This window comes from Rhincodon typus, chromosome 8 (assembly GCF_021869965.1).
Source record: "Rhincodon typus isolate 14 chromosome 8, sRhiTyp1.1, whole genome shotgun sequence".
NCBI classification, from domain to species: domain Eukaryota; kingdom Metazoa; phylum Chordata; class Chondrichthyes; order Orectolobiformes; family Rhincodontidae; genus Rhincodon; species Rhincodon typus.
In genome coordinates, this window is record NC_063339.1 from 68,149,078 (window position 1) to 68,172,398 (window position 23,321).

The 23,321-nt window shown below is 39.7% G+C and overlaps 1 protein-coding gene across 1 annotated transcript; it reads left to right on the forward strand.

Annotated features, from left to right (window-relative positions):
* Positions 1-206: 206 nt before the first annotated feature.
* LOC125483781 lies at positions 207-22,823 on the forward strand. The gene is made up of 4 exons (XM_048600450.1): positions 207-309; positions 4,610-4,788; positions 19,785-19,853; positions 22,445-22,823. Exons 1-4 carry the CDS (start codon positions 207-209, stop codon positions 22,574-22,576), a joined length of 483 nt encoding a protein of 160 aa, XP_048456407.1. The 3' UTR covers positions 22,577-22,823.
* Positions 22,824-23,321: the final 498 nt, after the last annotated feature.

The window sequence follows — 23,321 nt, forward strand, 5'->3', positions numbered from 1 at the left end:
TTTGCGATTAGGCAAAAAGGTGTGAATGTGTCCCTGCCTTGTAAGTTGTGAACAAAGATTTGCATTGTTTTTAGTGTGAGGCCGTACTCTTCCAATTAAAATGTTAACTAATTTCCACTTGATCAGATAGGAACCAATTATAAGGTTGAGTGAAAGGAAGCGATTTTATTATCTGATATTGCTGGGAGGAAGGTGCAATGTCAAGTATGTATGTGATGATGCAAGTGGAAAGTTACAAAGATTTTGTGTCCAGTACAGAGCCAGGTGAAAGGAACATACAATTTAAAGTCCGTGGGATGTCATCGAGCTGTAAGATTTTAATCTGAGACCGCAGTTGTTTTCTTGAACTATCGGCAATAGCAAATATTTCAGTTGTTCTGTGTTCTGATGTGATTTGTCTTATCACGTCTCTTTTCCTACTTGAGATGCAGAACTTTTTGCACCTTCAGTTCTACAGTCCCAAATTAATCTCTTTTCTGCCACAAGCAGCTCCTTGAAATATAAGCTTGTTTTATTAATTCAATTCTGCAAGTTGATTTTTTTGATTTGCAGTTTGTAAATGATGTTCCATATCCAGTGTGCGACAGTTCCCATAAAGTTGTTAATCAAAAAAGATGATTTTCACACCTTACTTGAGGTCATTAGTTTTGGTGCCTTTTGATTAAAATACTGATTTCATTTCAGACTGGCTTTGTTTGTTCCTTTTCTGGTAAAGAGTTATACTACAATTGAAAGATTAACTCTGCTTCTCTCTCCACAGATGCCGCTAGACATGCTGAGTTCCTCCAGCAATTTCTGTTGCTATTTCAGATCTCCAGCATCTGCACTACTTTGCTTTTATTTGTTCGTTCCACATTAGTTTTGTGAAACTTGTCTGTTGTGTGGTCAGGTAATTGCTGTAACCAATTTCAGTGTTTTTGTTTCTTTCTTTTTAAAACCATTTCAGTCTGTGAAAATCTCAAGGATTAAAATCAAACTATGAAATTCTGAAATCAACAGTCCATATTTTATCAGCATTGAGAGAATCAAACCGTTTGGAGGTCTGTAGTATGCACCCAGCAGTGCCACTTCCCCTTCTGTTTGTTCCTTGGTTTAAATGTCTAAGCTCATTTGATCTCTGTAACGTACCACCCTTTGTCACAGCTGTAATTGTTTCTTTAATCAATATTGTCATCCCATCTCTATCTTTACCCCACTGTGTCTTTTGTCTGAAAATGCTGTAACTAAGAGTGTTAAGTTGCATTATTGTCCCTTTTCTAAATGATCTTTCTGATAAAGCTTAAAAAAATTATACTTCACTTGCGGAACTGGAACCAGCCCTCTGCTCTTCTGCTTTGACTCTTTGCATTTAGGTAAGTACTAAAAGCCCAACCCTTTTGGGCTCCTTTTTGTCTATTTTCCAATACTTGTTTGCTCAGCTTTCCAAACCCACTTCTGTAGTTTTTGATACCTGCCCTTTCTAGCTGTGCTTTCTGCCCTTCTACATCTGTGGCCCTGCTGAGGTGCAACCTCCAGCCTGATTGATTTTTTTTCAATTTTTTGTTTCCACCTTCACCAGAACTGGTCCTAATGCCTGAAGAATCAAAAGCCTTCACTGCTGCACATTCTCCAGCTACAGCCACATGGTCCTCCTGAACTATTAGCCTATACTTCTTTTGAATGACTGACTGACTGACAGACAATCACCCAGACCCTTTGTGCCTACAAACTTCACACTATGGGGTGATCGCACCCAAAATGTGCTATTCACTAAACATTCATCCTTCCGGATGGACCCCAGTGATGTCAGCTGTTGTTCAAGTTCCAGAGTCCAAACTCCAGCTCCTCCAGTTGGCAATACTTCCAAACCCTGTGGTTAATCAGGTCTACTTCTGACAGGGGGTGCACTGCACTGGTCTGAGGTACCCTGCCACTCTTTTTATGTTAACTGACATAATGGATATAATCAAAGTGGTTTATTTATTAGTTAACTAACTGTATTCCTGAAGTAGAGTTGCTTGTTCAGTTAACTAATTATAGTCTTCATTCAGTTAGGTGGCCTAAACAAAAGCTGCAGATGATGTGAAACTTGTCAAGATTGCAAAATCATTAGGACTTTGGTGGTAATCCATTCATGATGACCACATATCCAGTGTAATGGACAGAAGTTTAGCTTGAGTCACTCTGCTTTTAGCTGTGGTAAAATACAAGTGCAGGTCTGATACAGAGAAGGATTTCTTTGCAATGAGTAATACTTTAAACAACCTCCTTGAAAGAAAGATGGGGCCAAATTTAAAGGTACCAGACACTGCTGATCATAGGTTTTAAGGAAGAATGAGCTGAATGGCCTGTCATTCTGTCTGTATACCCTGCGTCTAATGAGTTTCTAATAGTTATTCACAAATATAAGGGAGCTCATTAGGTGTGCCAACAATTTGATGTGAGTTAGGAACGTTGCATATAATGACATGATATGAAGGCATTCACTTTACTATTTTACATTTGAGGCGAAAGTATGTTTTAATTCCAATATGCTAAGTGTTGACCTGAGCGTAACGTTCAGCAGACCTGTAAGGGTTAAAGCTGGCAAAAATCACTCCATTATGGAACAATTGATGGAATGGGAAATGTTCACTTAGCTTCCCCTCTCTGCCTTTCTATCCTATTGTAGTGGGGTGTTCCCAACATTATGTAATTGTGACACCGTGCCAATAAGTGCTGCTGCTTAATGTTTGCCAAACAGTTTCAGGGATACAGTATTCTGCACAGCTGTTTTTTGCTTTGATGAGTTCAACTATCTAAACAGTTACTTTTCTCCCCCCTCCATTCCTATTCAGTATTAATAGGTTTTGTGCCATTATTCTGCAATTAATATTAAGTGTCCATGCATCAACTGAGTAACCAAAGCATATGAATGCACGTGTGTTTAACACAAATTGTAGCAAATGCTATAGTCTGCATGTTATCTTCTACAGTAGGCTGAAACAGAATACCATGTATTTTAGGATCAAAGTCCTGCAGATGCTGGAATCTTTAATGAAAACAAACGCTGGAGATCACAGCAGGTCAGGCAGCATCCACGGAGAGAGAGCAAGCTAATGTTTCGAGGCTAGGTGACTCTTCATCAGATTGTGTATTTTAGGACTGAGGCTGACGGATGGCTTCAAGCAACATTTTTTAATTTATTCATGGGATATGGATATGTTAGCTAGGACAGCAACGTTCGCTCACCCATAATTGCCTTTGAAAATGCGGTGGTGAGCTGCTACCTTGAAATGCTGCAGCTCATCTGGTAGAGGTGCACCCACAGTTCCATTAGGAAACGCATTTTAGGCTTTCGGCACAGTGAGAGTAAAGAGCAGCAATATAAAGTTTCAATTCAAGATCATGTGTGGCTTGGACAGCAGCTTGCATGTGGTGATGTTTCCGTACGACTGCTGCCCTTGTCCTTTTAAATAGGAGAGATCATGCGTTTGGAGGATGCTACTGTTGCAGTCTTCGTGAGTTGTTGCGGTGCATCCTGTAGATGGCACACAGTAGCCAATGTGTGCTTTGGTGGAGGGAGTGAATAATGAAGAAAGGCTTCTTTATCCTGAATGATGTTGAGCTTGTGAGGTACAGTCATGTGATCAAGTAAAGTATTTCGCCACAGTCCTGACTTGTGATCTACATATGGTGGACAGAGCCTGGGGAGTCAGGATGTGAGTTATATGCTATAGAATTCCCAGTTCCTGACACACTCTTGCATCCATAGTATTTATGTGACTAGTTCAATTTCTTGTCAATAGCAACCTCCTCAATGTTTCAGATTCAGCTGTTATATAGCCTTTGCATGTAAAGGAGGGATAGGTCAATTCTGTCTCATTAGAAACAGATTATATGTGGCATGCTTGTTGCTTATTAGCCCAAGCCTGAATGTTCGTGTCTTGTGCATATGAGTGTGTACTGTATCAGTATGTGAAGGTCTGTAAATGATACTGAATATTGTGTAGACTGTGTTTGACTTTCATCTTGTGGTATGAGAATAGGGATGCCTGGGCTCCTCTATAATGGTGGAGTTTCATGACCGAGTGACTACAGGTGATCGATTTGTATGACTGTGCCTGTGCTTATGAATGCTTTTTCAGGTTATACTAACATGGAATACAATTTACTTTACAAGTTCTATTTGAAATGTTCTCCCTTTATCCCAATTCTCATTTCTTTTCCTTCATTTTCCTCCCAGTGATGTGTACCTTTTAAAGCCAGTACCATTTACAAGGGATTGAAATGTGTAAATGTCACCAAAAAGAAGTGAGAATTATCCCAGCACAGGAGGAAGCAGCTTCGCCCATTGTGTGTCAGCCATTTGAACGAGCTTTTCATTGTTGTTTTAAAAGAGAACACATCTTTCAGGCAGCAAATTTCAGGTCGTAGAAGCCCTTTTTTTTTAAAGTCATGATAAGGTGAGGCACAGGCAGAGAAAGACGACTTAAGTCTGTGTTCCATGATTGCTGAGTAGAAACTATCTTCCTCTCTGCGTCATCAAAATCCCTTCTTCAGTTTGAATGACACTATGAAGTTTCCTCAAAATCATCACTTCCCTGAAGATACCAAGCCCAGCTTCTGTAGTTTGTCTGCATCACTGAAGCCCCTCTTTGCAAACACATTAACATAAGCTCTCAGACTCCCCCAGAGTATTTGAGCACGATTTACTTTGCTAACTTAAATGAACTTCTTTTTGTTCCACAGCTGCTTATTATTGGCGGATCCTTTGGCCTCCGTGAATTTGCACAGGTTCGCTATGATGTTCAAAAAGTGAAGAGGAAGGTAAGCCATAAAGGATTCTGCATTTCAAAGCCTTTAACTGCAGCAATGCGCGCTAACCTGAAGCTTGCCTATTGATCATGTTACTGTCTGAAACTGAGTGCAATTGCAGAGTCCTGCACAATTAAATCAATAACATTGTAATCTAGTAAATGAAAATGATTTTTGATGCCGTGTTATGCACTCTATCAAAAAGGCTGAAGGAGCCAGAAATTTCTACTTCGTCTAATTCTGAGTGGCTTCACACTTTGGTAGTTATCTAATGAATGGACCTGTTACCGAGGATCTGTGCACAGTCTCACCTCTGGGTCAGAAGGTATAGCTTCAAGTCCCATCTCAGAACATAAAGGCTGCAGAAGTGTGTCATAACACGTCCAAATAGATTACACTTTTGTTTTAAAAAAGATGTCATTTCTTTGCACTTTCTTCCTGAAACTGCCAACTCTCTCGGGTTTCATCTACGTTGCTATTTATAAAGTGTGAGCATTGGATTGTCAAAGGCCATTGATCTGCAGAGCGAATTACAGCTGTACTTGATACCCCTGTTCACATGAATTGTATGATTGGTGGCTGAATTTTCTGGTCAAAGACCCATGATTCCTCTTCTGTAGGATCAAAGCTGTCTATGTTAAATTTTTGATGGTTTTCCCTTTTGCTTGCAAGATGAACAAAGTGCCTTTACTAATTTGCGTTTTATTTTGTTTATGGATTAGTATGGGTGAGTGATGATAGTTTGGACAGGTTTGTGCTCTTTTGCAGCTGCCTGATGATGAGCAGAGTAGGTTCTGTCTCTCAAAGCAGTATATCTCATTATTTTCATCCCATTGCATTTACAGCAATGGCATTGAAAGATTTCAGAAGATGGAATGAGGGAAACTATTTAAAATAATCTTTTAGTGGAAACAGTTACAGCTAGGTGCTATCTCAGAAATTCAAGTATGCTAATGACTCCAGAATGGATCTTAAATTTAGTTCTCCTTCATCAGATTTCAAAGTTAGTTTTATATCCTGACTTCACTGCAATTATGGTTTTGAGGAAACATGTAATCTTTGCAGTTTGCTGGTGCATGTCTCTTAGATAGACAGCTATTTTTGTTCACTAATACTGAAATACATTTCAGAGGGTGCTTTTGAAAATTAGGTAATTCACCTGCTTGAACTCTAAGTTGATGTATATCTACGATTGTGGAAGGAGCAGATACCAGCTGAAAGTCATTGTGTCACAGTAATTGTGATTCTTTCAGTTGGTGACCGGTTCGACATTCTTGCACATAACGCCATCAGCATGACCTGACTCACCTGCACTCAGATGCCTAGCCATTGTTGTGACCCCTCCAGACCCTCCTCATTCTTCATTCTGAATATCACCTGAAATCTCCTTGACACTTATTTCAGATTTCCATTTTAAATACTTGCAAGGTAGGGTGGGGGGTGGGTATTGCACCAATATAATATTTCTGTTCCCTACATCCGCCAGCTTGTGGACATTTTTATGACAATGCTAATTTAGTACTAATCTTTGCCAGATGTGTTTAGTTTTATGTTATGGATTATTCCTCTCAGAAATGTGATGGCATTTGCTTTTTAGTAACGCTCATCTTGGCTGACTGGGTGGAAAATTTAACTAAAGGCATAAATTGATCTACTTCATGTTTTTCCAAAATCCCATTAGATTTCAGCACCCATACCATCATTACTAGATTTTCTTCACTTTATTGTAGCATTTCATTCACATCTTTGAGGGTAAACATTTGGACTCTCGTGCTATTGATCTGCTTTAATGAAAGTGTTAGTGTGTTCCAGATGTATTTGAGTATTGCTGTTAGAAATGGTTATATGCCTTGAGACTTTTTGACATAAATGCTATTTGAGTATAATTCCTGTGTAATTCAATTATTATGGATTTGATTTTTTTTAGAACAGTGCAGAGCAGAGGGCCAGTGTGTTATTTGGGCCTTGTGTAACTTTCTTGTCACTCCCATAACTTTTTATGCCATCAGTAAGGCGGTACGGTGGCTCGGTGGTTAGCACCGCTGCCTCTCAGCACCAGGGACCTGGGTTCCATTCCACCCTCGGGCAACTGTCTGTGTGGAGTTTGCACATTCTCCCCATGTCTGCATGGTTTCCTCCAGGTGCTCCGGTTTCCTCCCACAATCCAAGGATGTGTAGGCTAGGTGGATTGGCCATGCTAAATTGCCCGTAGTGTTCAGGGATGTGTAGATTAGGTGGGTTATAGGGGGATGGGTCTGGGTAGGATGCTCTGAGGGTCAGTGTGGACTTGTTGGGCCGAAGGACCTGTTTCCACACTGTAGGGATTCTATGATCTATGATCAGTATGAAACCTATGGTTGTTTCAGTCAGTGAGAAGTTGTGGTCTATTCTTCCTTGTATTCTCTTCTAAATCTCATTTGCTATGCAGTTAATTTTGATATTTTATAGCCTGTTAGTAAACTCTGCACTGCAGCTGCCCTGACATTTGCAACGTTTCATATGAATTTTGAAGATGCCGTCTAATGCTGTGTAATGTTCAAATTGCTGAACCTTGATTAACAGATAAATGCTGTAATTGACTGCCCAATACAGCAGGTAAAAGCTATTGGGGAATTTAATGTATTGAATAGCACTAGAAATAGTGGCTCCTTCGTTTTTAGTTTGTGTTTAAAGTGTTAACATTGAATTATACGTTTTTTTCAAACCTCTTTAATATCCTGCTGTAATCACCATGCAGGTTGGTTAGTTCAGTTGGCTAGATGGCCAGAGTGTAATGTAGAATAATACCAACAATGTAGATTCAAATCCCATGCCAGCTGAGTATGCTCTTGAAGGCTTCCTCTTTGTCTTGCCCTATAATGGTACTGTGGCCATGATTAGCAACCCTAAGACACTACAGGAAGAGAGAAATCACCTTCTGCATTCACATTGTCTTTAAATAAAGTGTGACTTCTGTCTTCTATCACATTGTACATTTTTTAAAAAATGCTTTTCAGAAACTGTGCCATGTTCAGAACTGCTTTGTTTATCCTCACACCTAGATGTGCTGAAGCTGATTTCCCAAACCTAATGTTCAGTGAGCATGTGTACGATTAATCAGGTCAGTCCTACTCGGCTTCGTTATGTATTCTGAACTCTCCAATTGTACAGAAATTTTATGGAGTTAAAAATAAGTGATAGCATTGACTTGCAAGACCTCATTTGCACTCCTCTGTCATTGCAGATTTGAGCATTACAAATCTGCTGCTGCTAAGGAACCAGGCACAAAATGCAAAGTTGTCAGATAATTCAAAATACTTTGAGTCAGCAGCAGCTGGCTCATTGGCAAGATTTAAAACACAGATGTGGTAGAACAGCTGGAACAAAGAAATCTTTTTAAATGGTGTTTTGCTGGTAGGGTGGGGAGTCTCTGCTGCAAGGCTGTTTGGAAGAAGAGGTGGAAGAGTTTGTTTTCCCAAAAAACTCAGTGCTGTGATATTATAGGTTTGCAGCTTTCCCTGTCTCACAGTATTCTGTGCATGATCTAAAATAATTTGGTAGGTGATTTTAAAAAAAAAAAGGAGCCCCAGCAGCAACTGAAAAGATTTCTACCTTGCAGAATTAACTTTAGATGATACTGAATGCCCCAACTTCTAAAAGGTATGTGTTAATAGATGAGATGATTTAATCTTGTCTCATTCATTGTTTCAACAATCTTGCTTTACCAAGCATTTGATTTATCACGGATTAGAACTTCTGCATTCGGGTTCCAAATGATACGAGCTTTCTGATTCCATTTCTTAGTTGCAATGCATAGAAATATCTGGTCACTATTCTGTTTGGATAATGTCTTCTGCTGTAGCTGAATGAAGCATTTTCGATATTTTTTCCAAACCTGCAACCCTATCAGTTCTAGCTATGTTGTGCATTATATATGTATATCATTTTTGGTGTTGCTGTCTGTAAGTCAGATATTGCACTCTCTCATGTTGAATCATTATCCCATGCAATATCCAGGCTTTCTGCTGTCATGGTAAAGATATTTGGGCTACAAATTTAAGGAAGAAAATAATGGAAGAAATCAGTTTAATTGTTCTTCAAGATGTAAATCTCTGGCTCTAATTTCTTCCTTGTGAAAGGTGAGCGAAGTCAGGACTGAATGAAGAGCAGGAGAGTTGAGAACATTCTGTATAGTGAAGGACAATAACCAGAAGTCACGGTTCATTTTGGAACTGAAGCCAAAAGAAAATAAAAGCTGAGGTCCTGCAGTTAAAGTTCAAACCGTTAAAGTTAGTGGTACGTGGATTATTGGCAGCACCATATCCTTGTGAGCCCAGGAGCAGTGCGGTCGGATAGATTAGTGCGGTTGGTGGACTAGTGCTGAAGATAGGGTTGTCAGTTCCCACAATATTGGATAGTTGTGGGGTAGGAGGGATCAGTGTAAGATGTGAGCGTTTGCACCTCCAGAGCTTGGATAACTGTCCTAACAGGGTACAATAGGTGCTTCAAGGGGAGGCTTTATATTAATATGGCGCAGGAAAGCTCCATGTTGAAATATTAGAGTGAAGTTACAAGGCTCATAGAGGACTGGATGCGATGAGCAGCGTTAAAACGTAGCTTATAAATAGAAAGATGTTGGGGGTGACTGTAGAAATGCAAGGCACACTGAGATGAAGTAACTGATATCGCAGTCACGGTGAATAATGTTGGTGAGCTGCAGGTGCAAATTAATGTTATTATAATATAGCAGTAATAATGGTGACCTGTCTCAAACATACTATTTTTGCAATAACTGTAATCATCATTCCTCGACCTAAGATTTCCATGCATCAGCACAATCCCTTCCATCTGCTTTGATTGGTTTCTGTGTATCTGCAATGCCACACAGTTCCAAGTGTCTTCATATACCGCCCTGCTTCCCTCACTCCAAACTCATGTTTCAGCATTGTTTCCATTCAGACCCTCTTAGCTGTCACCAAGAATGTGAGCATCACCCACTCATCCCCTACTGCTCCAGCTGTAATAACAGCAAATGTGCAATGCTTTATGGATATTTTCTAATGAGCCTGTTATGGATGTTATTACACCTCTGGAACAGGTGGGACTTGAACCCAGGCTTGCTGGCTCAGAGTCGATACAGTGTGGAGTGGGTGGAAAACAGCAGGTCAGGTAACATCCAGAGGAGCAGGAAAGTCAACGTTTCATATTGACTCTGACTTCCAGCATCTGCAGTTCTTGCTATCTTCCTGGCTTAGAAGTAGGGACGCTGTCACTGTGCCACGAGAGCCATTACACCTATAGAGAGAAAGGTGGTGCAGGGCTGGTGCTGCTAATAAGATTGTAGTTGTGATTAAATGCAAAACAAACTATTCAAAGCTTTGAGTAGTTTCAACAGTATAAATGTGAAAGTTAGTTACAACAGATATGTGGCAATCGGAGTGAGATGCAGTCCCAACAGAGTTGCGCTGATATACTACTTTATCTTGTGTCCAGTATGTCGCATTGAAGTATTGTGTAGATAAGCATTCAACTTGCATAGCAAGATCCCACAAATTGTATTCCCATGAATGGCTAGCGGATCTGTTTTTGTTTGGTTCAATTTTGAGTAAGGAATATTGACTGAAGGAGGAAGCTCCCCAATGTTAAATTGTGCCAGAGTTCATCACTCTCCGTTTTAAGCAACTAAATAGGCAGTGTTTATGTCTCCACTAATGTTGCACTTTGACGGTTATCCTCTGAACTTTGAATATAAGTTAAATGTGAGTGTTGGATCTTTAAACCCTACCCTCCTGACTCTGAGCTGTGTTTGCTACCAACTGAGCCAAGTTGCCACGTGACACTCTTGGCTTTGGCTTTGACTTGTCCTTTTATCACATAGTCATAGAGTTGTACAGCACAAAAACAGACCATTCGGTCCACTCGTCCATGCCAACTAGTTATCCTAAATAAATATAGCCCCATTTGCCAGCATTTTGGCCCATAGCCCTCTTAAACCCTTCCTATTCATATACCCATCCAGATGCCTTTTAAATGTTGTAATTGTACCAGCCTCCACCACTTCCTCTGGCAGCTCATTCCATACACACACCACCTTTTGCATGAAAAAAAGTTACCCGTAAGGTTCCTTTTAAATCTTCCCCTCTCACCTTAAACCTGTGGCTTCTAGTTTTGGACTCTCTTGTCCTGAGAAAAAGACCTTGACTATTCTCCCTAATCATGCCCCTCATGAATTTATAAACCTCTTTAAGGTCACCCCTCAGCCTCTGACGCTGCAGGGAAAATAGCCCCAGCCTATTCAGCCTTTCCCTATAGTTCAAATCCTCTAGTCCTGGTAACTCCTTGTAAATCTTTTCTACGCTCTTTCAAATTTAACAAGATCTTTGCTATAGCAGGGAGACCAGAATTGTATGCAGTATCCAGACGTCGCCTAACCAATGTCCTGTACAGCTGCAACATGACCTTCCAACTCCTATACTCAGTACACAGACCAATAAAGGCAAACGTACCAATGCCTTTTTTTGGGTTAAGGGTTAAGGTAGTTCATGGGGTTTAGTATCTTGAGCAAGTGTGAGGCACTTTAAATGCCCTTAAAGTTGGCGAGTCTATTATTTTTGCAGGCAGGGCATTCCACGCCCTTACTACTCTCTGAGTAAAGAACCTACCTCTGACATCTGTCCTATATCTATCACCCCTCAATTTAAAGCTATGTCCCCTCGTGCTAGCCATCACCATCTGAGGAAAAAGGCTCCCACTGTCCACCCTATCTAATCCTCTGATCATCTTGTATGTCTCTATCAAGTCACCTCTTAACCTTCTTCTCTCTAACGAAAACAGCCTCAAAACCCTCAGCCTTTCCTCATAAGACCTTCCCTCCATACCAGGCAACATCCTCTGCACCCTTTCCAATGCTTCCACATCCTTCCTATAATGCGGTGACCAGAACTGTACGCAATACTCCAAGTGCGGCCGCACCAGAGTTTTGTACAGCTGCAACATGACCTCATGGCTCCGAAACTCAATCCCTCTACCAATAAAACCTAACATACTGTATGCCTTCTTAACAACGCTATCAACCTGGGTGGCAACTTTCAGTGATCTATGCACATTGTCCTCTACTTACTGATGCTTCTACCAACAAAACAATTTCTCATTACTTAATAATTTTGAACATTGTCTGCTAAACCTCTCCTTAACCTGCACTGCTTTAAGGAGACCACCTCAGCTTCTCCAGTCTCTTCCAGATAACTGAAAGTGAAGAAGTATTGGAGGTTTTGGTGGGCTTAAAAGTGGACAAATCCCCAGCTCCAGATGATTTGTATCCCAGGCTGCTGTTGGAGATGAAGGAATACAGTGGCTCTGACCCAAGTATTTAATTTCTCTCTGGCCACAAGAGATATGCCAGAGAACTGGAGGACTGCTCATGTGGTTCTCCTTTTCAAGAAGGGTGGTAGAGAGAAATCAGGGAAATTGCAGGCTAGGTTGTGTCTCGTTAGTGGTATGGAAACTTGAGAGAAAATTCTAAAGGGGTGAAGTCATCTCCACCAGGAGAAGACGAGGTTTGATCCGGGATTGTCAGCACGGCTTTGTTAGAGGGCTGTCATGCCTAACAAATTTGATAGAATTTTTTTGAGGAGTTGACCAGGTGTATAGACAAAGGTAGTGCAATTGATGTAGTTTATATGGATTTCAGCAAAGCCTTTGGTAAGGTCCCACATGGGAGACTGAAGAAGGTAAAAGAATAATGGATCCAATATAACTTGGGAGTTGAGTCCAAAGTGGCTTAGTGGTAGGAGACAGAGGGTGGTGGTAGAAGGCTATTTATCTGACTGAAGCAATATAGATGAGAACTTGTAGGGGGGATAATAAGTAAGTTTGTGGATGACACAAAGATTGGCTGGGGTGATTGACAATGATAAAGGCAGTCTTGGGTTACAGGAGGGTATAGACTGGTCAGATGGATAGATGGGATTTAACCCTGAAAAATGTGAGGCCATTCACTTTGGAAGTAGCAACAAGAGAAGTCAGTAAGTACTCAATGAAAGTCCATAGATCCCTGAAGATAGCAGGTCAGGTTAATAGAATTGTTAAGAAGGCATATGGGACATTCGCTGTCAGTCATGGCATAGATTATAGGAGAGGGAAGTAGTATTGGAGCTGTACAGAACTTTGGTTTGGCCACAGCTGTGTGCAGTTCTGGTCACCACTCTATACGAAGAATGTATTTGCACTGTAGGGGATGTAGAAGAGATTCACCAGGATGTTGCCTGGAATAGAGCACTTTAGCTTGAAGAGAGGCTGGTTAAGCTTTGCTGTTTTCTTTAGAACAGAGACCGCTAAGAAGGGACCTGATTGAGGGGAATGGATGGGGCTGTTTCCCTGAGTTGAACGGTAAATAATGAGGGGACATTAAAATTAAAGTCGAGAGGAGGTTTTGAGGGGATTTTGGGAGGGGGTGAAATTCGTCAAGAAAATGGCGGGAATCTGGAATACACTGCCTGGGAGGGTAGCGAGGGTGGGAAACGTCACACGTTTAAAAGGTACTTGGATGAGCACTTGAATTGTTTGAACATTCAAAACTGTGGCCCAAGTACTAGAAAGTAGGATTAGTGCAGATAGGTCATTGCAGATTCGCTAGACCAAAGGGACTCTTCTGTACTGTAGACATTCTATAAACTGATTAACCTGGTACTGTTCTAGTAATTCTCTCCTGATTGCACTAAGGCTCTGCCATTTGCCATAAAAAGTGTTATGCAGACCTGAATACATACTCTGGCTGTGCCTTACCCAGTGTTTTATGAAAGTTTCTCATAACTTCCCTGCTTCTGCACTCTTCTGCCACTAATGATAAGGATTCAATATGCTTTTTAAGTAACCTTGTCAACTTATCAAGGTACCTTCACTGATTGTGTGCATACACTCCCACATATTTTCACAAAACTAACTTTGAGAAATACTTAATTCTAGGAGAAATTTGACATTGGGTCAACTCAAAGCTGCAGTGCTGGGCCTTAAAAATCTGTAGCATTGTGGAACTATCTATATTAGGAAGTGGTTTAATTTTTAGCCATGTGTTGGAGCTTTGATCTTTACATTTTTTTTGCTAATAATACCAGCAGTTTATGAACCCAAGCTCCCGGCTAATTAATGTTGTTTATCTCATTTTGCAAAGCTTTATATAATGGTCCTATCATTAATCCAGTGTTCCAATTTTGTTCAATAACAGTGTAGAAACCCTACGTTAATGTGTTTATATGTCAAATTTTACACTTTCTTATCAACTTAGTTATAGCAATGCACGTTGAGTGGTTAGTATATTAAATGAAAGTTGACACCACAAGGGCACGATGCCCCAGATTTCCCTGTCAAATTGGCAGTGAAACTAACTGCATATTTATGTATAAACGGTATAGCAAAGCAAGAGGGGAAATTGCAGTTAAACTGAAATATCTGAAGGTTGCTGCCCTAGTAACTATGATCCAGCATTAGTTGCTTCAAAAAAAAGCATGTTTTTGTCAGCCTTTACTGTGAACTGCTTTGGTTGTGAAATTGCTGTTTTAATTCAGGATATCGTGGAATTGCATATTACAGAAAGGTTATCTGGCCTAACTTGTGCAGTAGAAATGCCTAAACAAGTCTCATTCCATTTAATCTAGCTCAGGCCTTCCAGAATAACCTTCTTTAACCATACCCTATTAATTTTTCTCTCAAATTATTTAGCTTCATATGCTAGTGAACTACAACACAAAAACAAAATCTAGTCATTTTGGATAAAGACATTTCTCCTTATTCCTCTATTTAATTTGTCTAAGTGTCGTCATATTTATGGCTTCTAGTTTGGAATCTCTCAAATGGAAATATTCTCTCCTCATCTACTCTCTCCTACTCTTTCAAACTTTTAACCTTTATCAGAGCATTTCTAGGTTTTTGTTTTCTGAAGGAGAATTGCACCAATCTGTTTGATCATTCCTGATAGTTAGTGATAATCTCTTAAATGCCATACCATCTTTGTTAGTCTTTGCAGTGTCTCCTCTGCTTCAGTATCCTTTTGATAGCCTGGAGATCAGAACTGTGCAATCGTCTAAAGAGCAGACCAGAGCCCCTGTACAAGTTAAAACTAACTTTGCTATTAAACAGTATGCTCCTCGAAATAAACCCAGTGAATTTTTAAATGTATATAAATTCATTTATGGAATGTGGACACTGCAGGTAGGGCTACCACTTACTGCTCATCTTTAATTGTCCCTGGGAATGTGGTGGTGAGCCAGCAACTTGAGCTACTCCATGTCATGCAGGTGGTGGAGAAAGTGAATGCTTAAGAGAGTGAATGAGGCACTGATTAATTGGACAGGTTTATGCCAGGTCTTTTTGAGTGTTCTTGAAGGTTTCCACATCCAGGAAAGTGGAGAGTTTTCCATCCTGCTCATGGCTTGCGATGGTGGACAGGCTTTGGAGTGTTGGAAGAGCTGTATTATGAGTAAATAGGGAGAATTATTTCCGTCGGCAGGAAAAATCAGACTAAAGATCACGGGTAGAACAGGGACAATGAAAGTATTTTCTGTTCACTAAGTTACAAGATGGAATGCGCTGCCTGAAAGTCTCGGTGGACTGAATGACGTCCTGTGCAACATATTTGCATAATTTGTTCCCAAACTTGGCAGTTTTGCACTGTAAAGCAGAATTGAGACCATCTAATATTTAATAGGCACATTACAGCGATGGTGGAACATTTGAATCTAGATAAAAGGTCTCTATTGAGCACACTGTCTCAACTTTTCTCATAATTTTGGAGTCTGTTAAAATTGATTCTTCCTTTGCTGGCACTTAAAGTTAACATTGACTCAGAAATTTAGCATATTTTGTTACCCAGAGTCACTGAGCTTTTGATGGCCATGAAGCAGGATGACTTGTTTAAAATTTGTTCATGAGATGTAATTGTTGACAGGATTATCATTTATTGCCCATTACCAAATTCTCTTATAAAATTGTGGTAATCTCTCTTTTAAAATTTTGAAGTCCATCTGGTTTAGGCACATCTACAGTGTTAATATAGTTTTATTCATTCAGTCACAGTAGGTGTTGCTGGCTGATCAGCATTTATTGCCCATCCCTAGTTGCCCCTGAGATGTAGTGATGAACTGCCGCAGTCCACGAGATTTAGGTAAACCCATAATGTCCTTAGGGAGGGAATTCCAAGATTTTAAACAGAGGGCACTGAAGGAATGATGATATTTTCCCCAAGTCTGTAAAAGTGCCGTTACGGTCAGAAATCTAGGATTCTGACAGTCATAGTGAAGCAGCAGCGACACCGTTCCAAAACAGGATAGTTTACAACTTGAAAAGAAACATGGTAGTGATGATGTCCCATGCACCTGCTGCCCTTGTTCTTCTAGCTGGTGGGTAGAGTATTTGTAAGGTGCTGTTGAGGGATTCCAGTTTCTATGGCCCCCTTCTGAGCCATTGATAGCCAGTTGGTACACACGGATGTTGGATGATAGACAATGCGTACACAAAAGTTTGTAACCTAACCCACTTTCTCCACCACATGACCATGCAGCCGATGAACTGCGCAGTCCTTTTCCCCACGAGTCTTTTCCCATCCTTCAAGCTATATAGGAACATACTTTCCTAGAGAAACCATACCTCTGAAGTACTCCACAATCTCATGTGAAATGAATCATTAGGTAAATAGGTGAATTCAGGTGCTACACACCAAATCTCAAACAGCGAGCTAAATGATCAGTTAATCTAATTTTGGTGATGACAATTGAAGAGCTTGTTGTTTTTGTCCAAGGTGCTGGCAGAACTCCGTTCTTTGTATTGTGCAGTGAGATATGCAGGCCACAGGCATACAGATGCTCATTTTAATGCCTTATCTGTTACAAATTCTGTGCCTCCACCAGATATTCCTCAGTGTCAGTGATCTCTCCCATAACAAACTCCAAGCTCATGATACTCTGGAGCATACCTTTACCTTCCAATGTATTGTTATACAGTAGCAAGATCTGTGTCCTAACAAAAAGATGTCTTCCACGTTAACTATGATGTTTCATGTGTCCTATCTGTATGTTCCAGAAGGCAGACAGATGAGCACTGCACTGAGTTGATGCCAGTTGTTCACTGAGATAACGGCTTATTTTAAACAGCACCATCACAGGGCAGAGTGCATTTTTCTTTGAAATGTTGTCTACTTCCTATCATTTCCAAAAACCCCAAATATAATTGTGTAAACCTAGCACATGGAAAAGGCTTCACTTTATTTCACACGTTATCATTCGCTGAAGTTACTCATGCAACTTCAGAGTGTAGCACAAAAACATGATCTCTGAAGCCCTCACCCAGGTGTAAAGTCCTATTGCCATCTTTTTTAAAAAAAGAGAAGCAGCCTCCGACCCCCATACCTCCCTTTGGCACAGGACCCACAGTAACCGATTTGTCAGCTAGGACTTCTTCTGTGCTCAATAAATAGACATTCAAGCATTGTATCCAATTCTCTCTGGGATCTGTTGCTCAGCTTATGTGCTCAAATTGATGTGCTCAACAGCTTTTAAAGCCTAACCCTTTGGGCAAATTCATCTGAATTCATGGCCAGTCGTTGCTTCAGCCGTTCCAAGGTTTTTTTTTATTGCTTTCAGATCAGAAGGCTTGCTGAACCTTTGGGAATTCGTTACAGTCTTGAACTTGACCCTGTTCAGCTCACTACTGGTCTCTGATACAAAAAAAAACTTCCCAGGTCATTGGGTGGGTGGTATGGTCTCGTTAAAACATGACAGACATTTTCTGCAGCACCACGTTGAAGTATCAGCCTAGATATACATGCTGAAGTTCTGCAACCTTTTAAGCTCTTGCCAAGATTATTCTGGCACTTGTGTCACCAGTCTAATGGGTGAGTCACAGCTCTTCTTAGTTAATGTCTGTCCTTACTGAAAGATCTAGATAAACCTTAAGGAATGCACCCAGGTGATCTAAACAGCAGCAAATCCTGTCTAACCATTAGGTACCTTTAGGCACTGGGCTTATCTAATATTCTAATGAGCTTCTTCCTTTGTAATCGTCATTGTCTTAAGTTTGAAATACCAGTTATCTTCACAAAAGGTCAACAAGCATGTATAACCGAAAGCTGTTGATTTTCTATTAAAAGTTTCCATGTATGTATTAAAAATGGAATCAGTAAATGTGTTGAAGTATAATTGACAGCGCTAGTGGGAGGTTGCACTTTAGTCTGCTTTGTATTACACAGCTCCTCAACCTGTACTGTAAAATAACTCCTATGTTCCAGCCAATCTCTCTTCTTATTTCAGTTCCTTTATTGACCTGTAAATGTATAAAAATGACTTTGTTAAACTGTGTAACTTGGTGTTCCAGTCATAATTTCAACACATCTTGCTCCCATTAGTTCCAGCTGGCTAATGCTACTTCATCCAAAGGTCCCATTTAGCTTTGTTATCTTGTGTGTAGTGCTTTCCAAGGTTGATTAGTACTTTGATAGTTGCAAGAAGCAATCTTCCACCTAACTTGTCAAATAGATGAAATGTTTTTAAAAAAACCACAGCTCTGAGAACAAAAGTAAACCTTTAAACAATGACTGTTCAATTTTTTTTTTCTTTTGGGAATGTTGTATTCAGTTGCTTTGCTAACTTTCTTTGTGAAAATTCAGATTATTGCTTATGTAATTTTCAGTCATCCTTTGTTCTAAGCAAAACAGCTTATATATAGGCAGTCAACAATTACCTAAGTGAAATTATTTTGACCTCCTAGTTTAAAAAGAATTGTCAGTTAAATAAAATTGAAGCAATACAAATTAAAGTAATTCACAGCACTTACAGGATGATCTTTCAAATTTAGGTGAAACCTATAACTGAAAGCTCCAGCATTTTGTCAAAATAAGCTTTGTAATTTAATTGTATTTTTTGACTTGAGTATAGTGACTGGATCAATTTCCAGCTGTAATGATGCAAATTTTCTTTTTCACATGCAACAGCTCAGGTGAAAGTGTCTGACACTTTGTCAAATTGTAAGAAGAAGGGTCGCTGGATCCAGAACGTTAACTTCACTTTTTCTCCTCAGATGCTGCCGGACCTGCTGTGTCTTTTCCAGCAATTTCTGTTTTTGTTTCTGATTTCCAGCGTCCGCAGTTCTTTGGTTATTTTGTTTTCGTCAAACTTGACCATACTCTGTGTCTGTCCCTGTGGTTATGACAAAATGTGGGAACTTGCTGGAGAAGGGTATAACTTCACCTCCCCTATCTGTATTGGATTGGGAACTGGATCTCCACTGAGAATGGACAGTGTTTTCTACTCTGTCATAGCATCAAGATTCCAAAATCACCATTCTACTCTAGCGTTCTTATTTAAATAAAAGATTCGTTTAAATATATTGTTTCATATCCTTCAAAGAATACATCAGCAATTGCAGGGAATTTTGCACTGAGCAATAAAATCAAGCACCAGCCATAAAAGCTGTTGGAATATGCTGCCACAGTAAGAGCTCTTTTGGAAATAATGTGATTGATCCCCTTCCAGTGCCTCAGTAGAAAAAGTAATTTTTGACTTAATACTGAAATGGAAGATCCCAATCCAGGATGATTAATCCCAATGATAGTTTTGTGATGCCACACTTAGCTGCAAACTTTCACATTGTGGGGAAACCAAACTCGTGAGTTTCTGCTCCTTATTGCTGTCCACTTCTTGTGATTGTTTGTTTGTTTTTTAAATTAAAATTTGGAAAGTCCTCCTGTACGTGTATTGGGGTGTGAATAGTTTCACAATGTCTCACTGTTGAGTACATTGAGGAAGCCAATCAAATAATTGGAACAAACCTCCTTTCTAATAGCAGAGGTGCAAATGTTGAAAGTTCTGGGTCAAGCAATCAGTTTCAGTGTTTATATGCTAATCATGGCATGAAAGTTTGTGGTTCTGAATTTGACCAGAGTAAGTATTGTATCCTAACAAGTTTGAACAAATTGTTTGTTTCTTGTTTTAGTTTCTTTTTGAGATTATAAGTTAAACCAATTTTATTCCCCTACTTTTCAGATTGATCCGGCTCTTGAAGCTCAATTAAACAAGAATAAAAATAAGGTTTCGGTGGAATCAGAGTATGAGGTAAGAGTATACAAAATGGATGGCCCTGATTGACTGATCTGAACATGATTTAATATTCATAATCTAAGCTTGAGGCTATTTCATTTTGTTCCTTTATTCTTTAATTAGTCCTGATGCACAGTTTTGATATATTTTATTCTTTTTAAATGAGGAATTAAAAGAATTCCACTTTTGATTGTTATCCAGAAAGTCCTGTCGACCATACACACATCTGAACAACAGATGTTGAGGGGATACTGTTGGGATCTGTGATTCTGCTACTACAATGTCAAGGTTTACAAGTAAATAGCAGCTGCTCAATAAACATGTGAGAAAGGTGTAGAAGAATATACCAATAGGTTAAATAAAGAGGGATAAGAGCGTAAAGGCCAACATCGATAAGCGGGCCCAATGATTATTTTTCTTTGCTTTGAATTCTGTTTATTTGAGTGAGGTGCTAGTGACCCAACAGGGAGCCTTGCCTTTAGTCAAAGTGGAGACAATTTGAACTCCTTACTGTGCAAAGAAAAACTACTCGTGGTTGTTTTTGCTGTTTGGTTTGGAGTGTTTTAAGGAGGGAAATGGACTCAGCTGGATGACGACAAAAGAGCTGCTGTTCTAAAATGATCAAAGCCATTGATCTTAGAGTTAAGACTGAATATTGAATAAACCGGACATGATTCTCACCAACAGCGGAGTATTAAAATGATGAGGCGAAGTGTAGAATCCCACAGTGACATAGTTGGCCTTTTTATTTTCTGACTCAGTGTTATGTCTATTGGCCATTCACAAAGGCTGGCTTTAATTGGGAGTGATTTTTCCCCATTCTTTTCCTGACTTACGCTGTTCCTTGTCTCGGTATCACTTTTCACACCTCCCTGTCTGACATTGTCATGGTTCTGAGCACTTTATGTTGCTTTCTCCTGACTGATGCAGGAGGGTCTGTCAGGACAGTCTGGCAGGGAGGAAAGAAAGAGAACTGCTCTCTGTGGGATTCAGGCTGTTGGGATTGACTGAGGTTAATATGATGATTAATGTTAGACCGCCACAAGCTAGAGGATTGATTATAGTGACCCTTATGTCCGTGCTGTCTCATGAGAAGGATTTGTGCCATCCATTGGTAATTGTCATTCTGCCTAATTAATTCTGATCTCTCTGATGTGCACTGTGTAGCACGGGAGTGAATTCCTGTGGCATTTTCAATATTTCCCTTTTTGCAGGAGAAACAAAAGGTTCTCTGGCATGCGGCCAAAATTTAAAAATAAGACTGCTCATCAAATAATAAAATTTCTGCGGTATCTGCAATTTCCTTGTGCTACGACAATTTGAAATAAAAAATTAATTCTGGATAGAAACTAAAGTGCAGCATGATGAACTAATTGTACACATTATACCTGCTAGCAGCTGCCAGAGTGGAGGTGATGTTTGTATAAGTGGCTTCTCACTTTTAAACCAATGCACACTCAAACTCTTCGTCAAAGGCTACAATCCCAAGCAAAATGCCTTCCTCGAAGACTGTTTCAGAAGCTCCATATTCTGCTCCATGAGAGCAAGAAACCCTGGGGATTTCCCAAACAGTGTGCTGTTTAACTACTACTGCGCAATTGTGGCTTGATATTTCCTCTCAAAGGTTGGAGATAGAGGATGGATAATTCCACTTCCTTTTTAACAGTCTGCCATTGGATGGCAAGAGAAGCTCCCATGTTAAATTAATATCCATAATATTGTCTGTTTAAAGTGAATTGGTGTAGATTAGAAAAAAAACTGAAAAATGAATTACTTGGGAAGAGAGGAGAAAGATGATTTGTGTGAAGGAATGATACCTTTTCAACTGTGGTCATCCCAACTTGTTCTTGTTGACAGGAGTACCAGTTTCCCTTTTTTTGTATTTTTCTCCCCATCTCTTCCAGTGCAGGCAAACATCAGGATGCTTGGGGAAATCAAATACCCATGGCATGTGTGAGAAATCAATAAGAAAGGCACATAATTTGTTATAGAGTTCAAAAACAGAAGCTGCTGGAAAAGCTCAGCAGGTCTGCTAGCATCTGTGAAGAAAAAATGTTAATGTTTCGGATCTGGTGACCCTTCCTCGGAACCATTCCTCTGTTCTGAGGAAGAGTCACCGGACCCAAAACGTTAACTCTGATTTTTTTCTTCACAGATGCTGCCAGACCTGCTGAGCTTTTCCAGCAACTTCTGTTTTTGTTCCTGATTTACAGCATCCGCAGTTCTTTGGGTTTTTGTTACAGAGTTCCCTTATTTTCCGTCTATGACGAGTAAGATGAGGGAAATGTGCAATTCTAGCATAGCCGTGCATAGAAACGCATGGAAAAATGGCTCCTGAACAGAGAGGAAGTAATGGCATTAAGAAGAGCAAAATGACGACATAAGTAGTTATAAATGTTAATTAATTATTTTTGTTGTGGAGTATTATATAGATTCTGTTACATCTGTGTAAAAATACTTTGATTTCTTCAGTCCACTGCACTGCTACCGTTTTAATGATCCCATAAATGTTCAATAGCCATAAGCTTTCCAGTCATCTTGTGTAAGAACATTTTGATTTTCTGAGAACTGTACTTTCATACTGTCTTTCCTTTTATTAAAAACAGAAACTACAGCAACAGAACTTGGATGACTGGGTAAACATCCGAGGACCACGTCCCTGGGAAGATTCAAAATCCTACCAAGAACAGCAGCGGAAGAGCCAAAATGCAAACAGTATCATTAATGTGAAACACTGATCTTGATCTATTTCCATCTGATCACTGGACATATAGCTGAGCTGAGCTCAAGATCTGAGTTGGTGGCTTTTCCTGAAAATCTTTGTACTTTTGCATTGATTTAATAGAGATGGTACTTTATTGCAACATAATTTAAAATGGCAAATTGGAGACTATGTGAAAAAGGATCTGCAGAGCATATTATAAATTGTTTCCAATATATCTGTTTGACTTTTGTTTTCTAATAAAATAGTCCTCGAAGATTTCATTGAGTGTTCAATGCAAAGTGAATTTTTAAACTATTGCTGAGAGAAAATGACAAGCAAATGCTGCATCTTTTTTTATTTCTCCAGTTAGTATTAGTACACTGCTCTCTTTCAGCAGTCGTCTTCTGTTTCCTGGCAACCAGTTGCAGTAACTCTAAATTAACATGGCACTGGACCTGTGCGCAATGCTGCTCATCTTGGTGTCAGCTTTCACAGTAGAGGGCCAGAACCAAGCAATGTCTGATTTTTGGCGTTCGTATAATTGCCCCTATAATTGCACATCTCTGACAATTCTATGAATGTATTTTGTCGAATTTTCACTGCATAATGAGAGCCCTAACTGGAACATGATTTGTTTAGTTAACAATTTGGTAAAACAGGGCCCTAGAGAAAATGTTTGTCACTTTGATTTGTAGGTGGCCTGCTGCAGTTTATTCACTATGAAAAGAAAATAATGTAACCTTGATCATATTCATTAAATGTTGAATAGATGTTCCCAT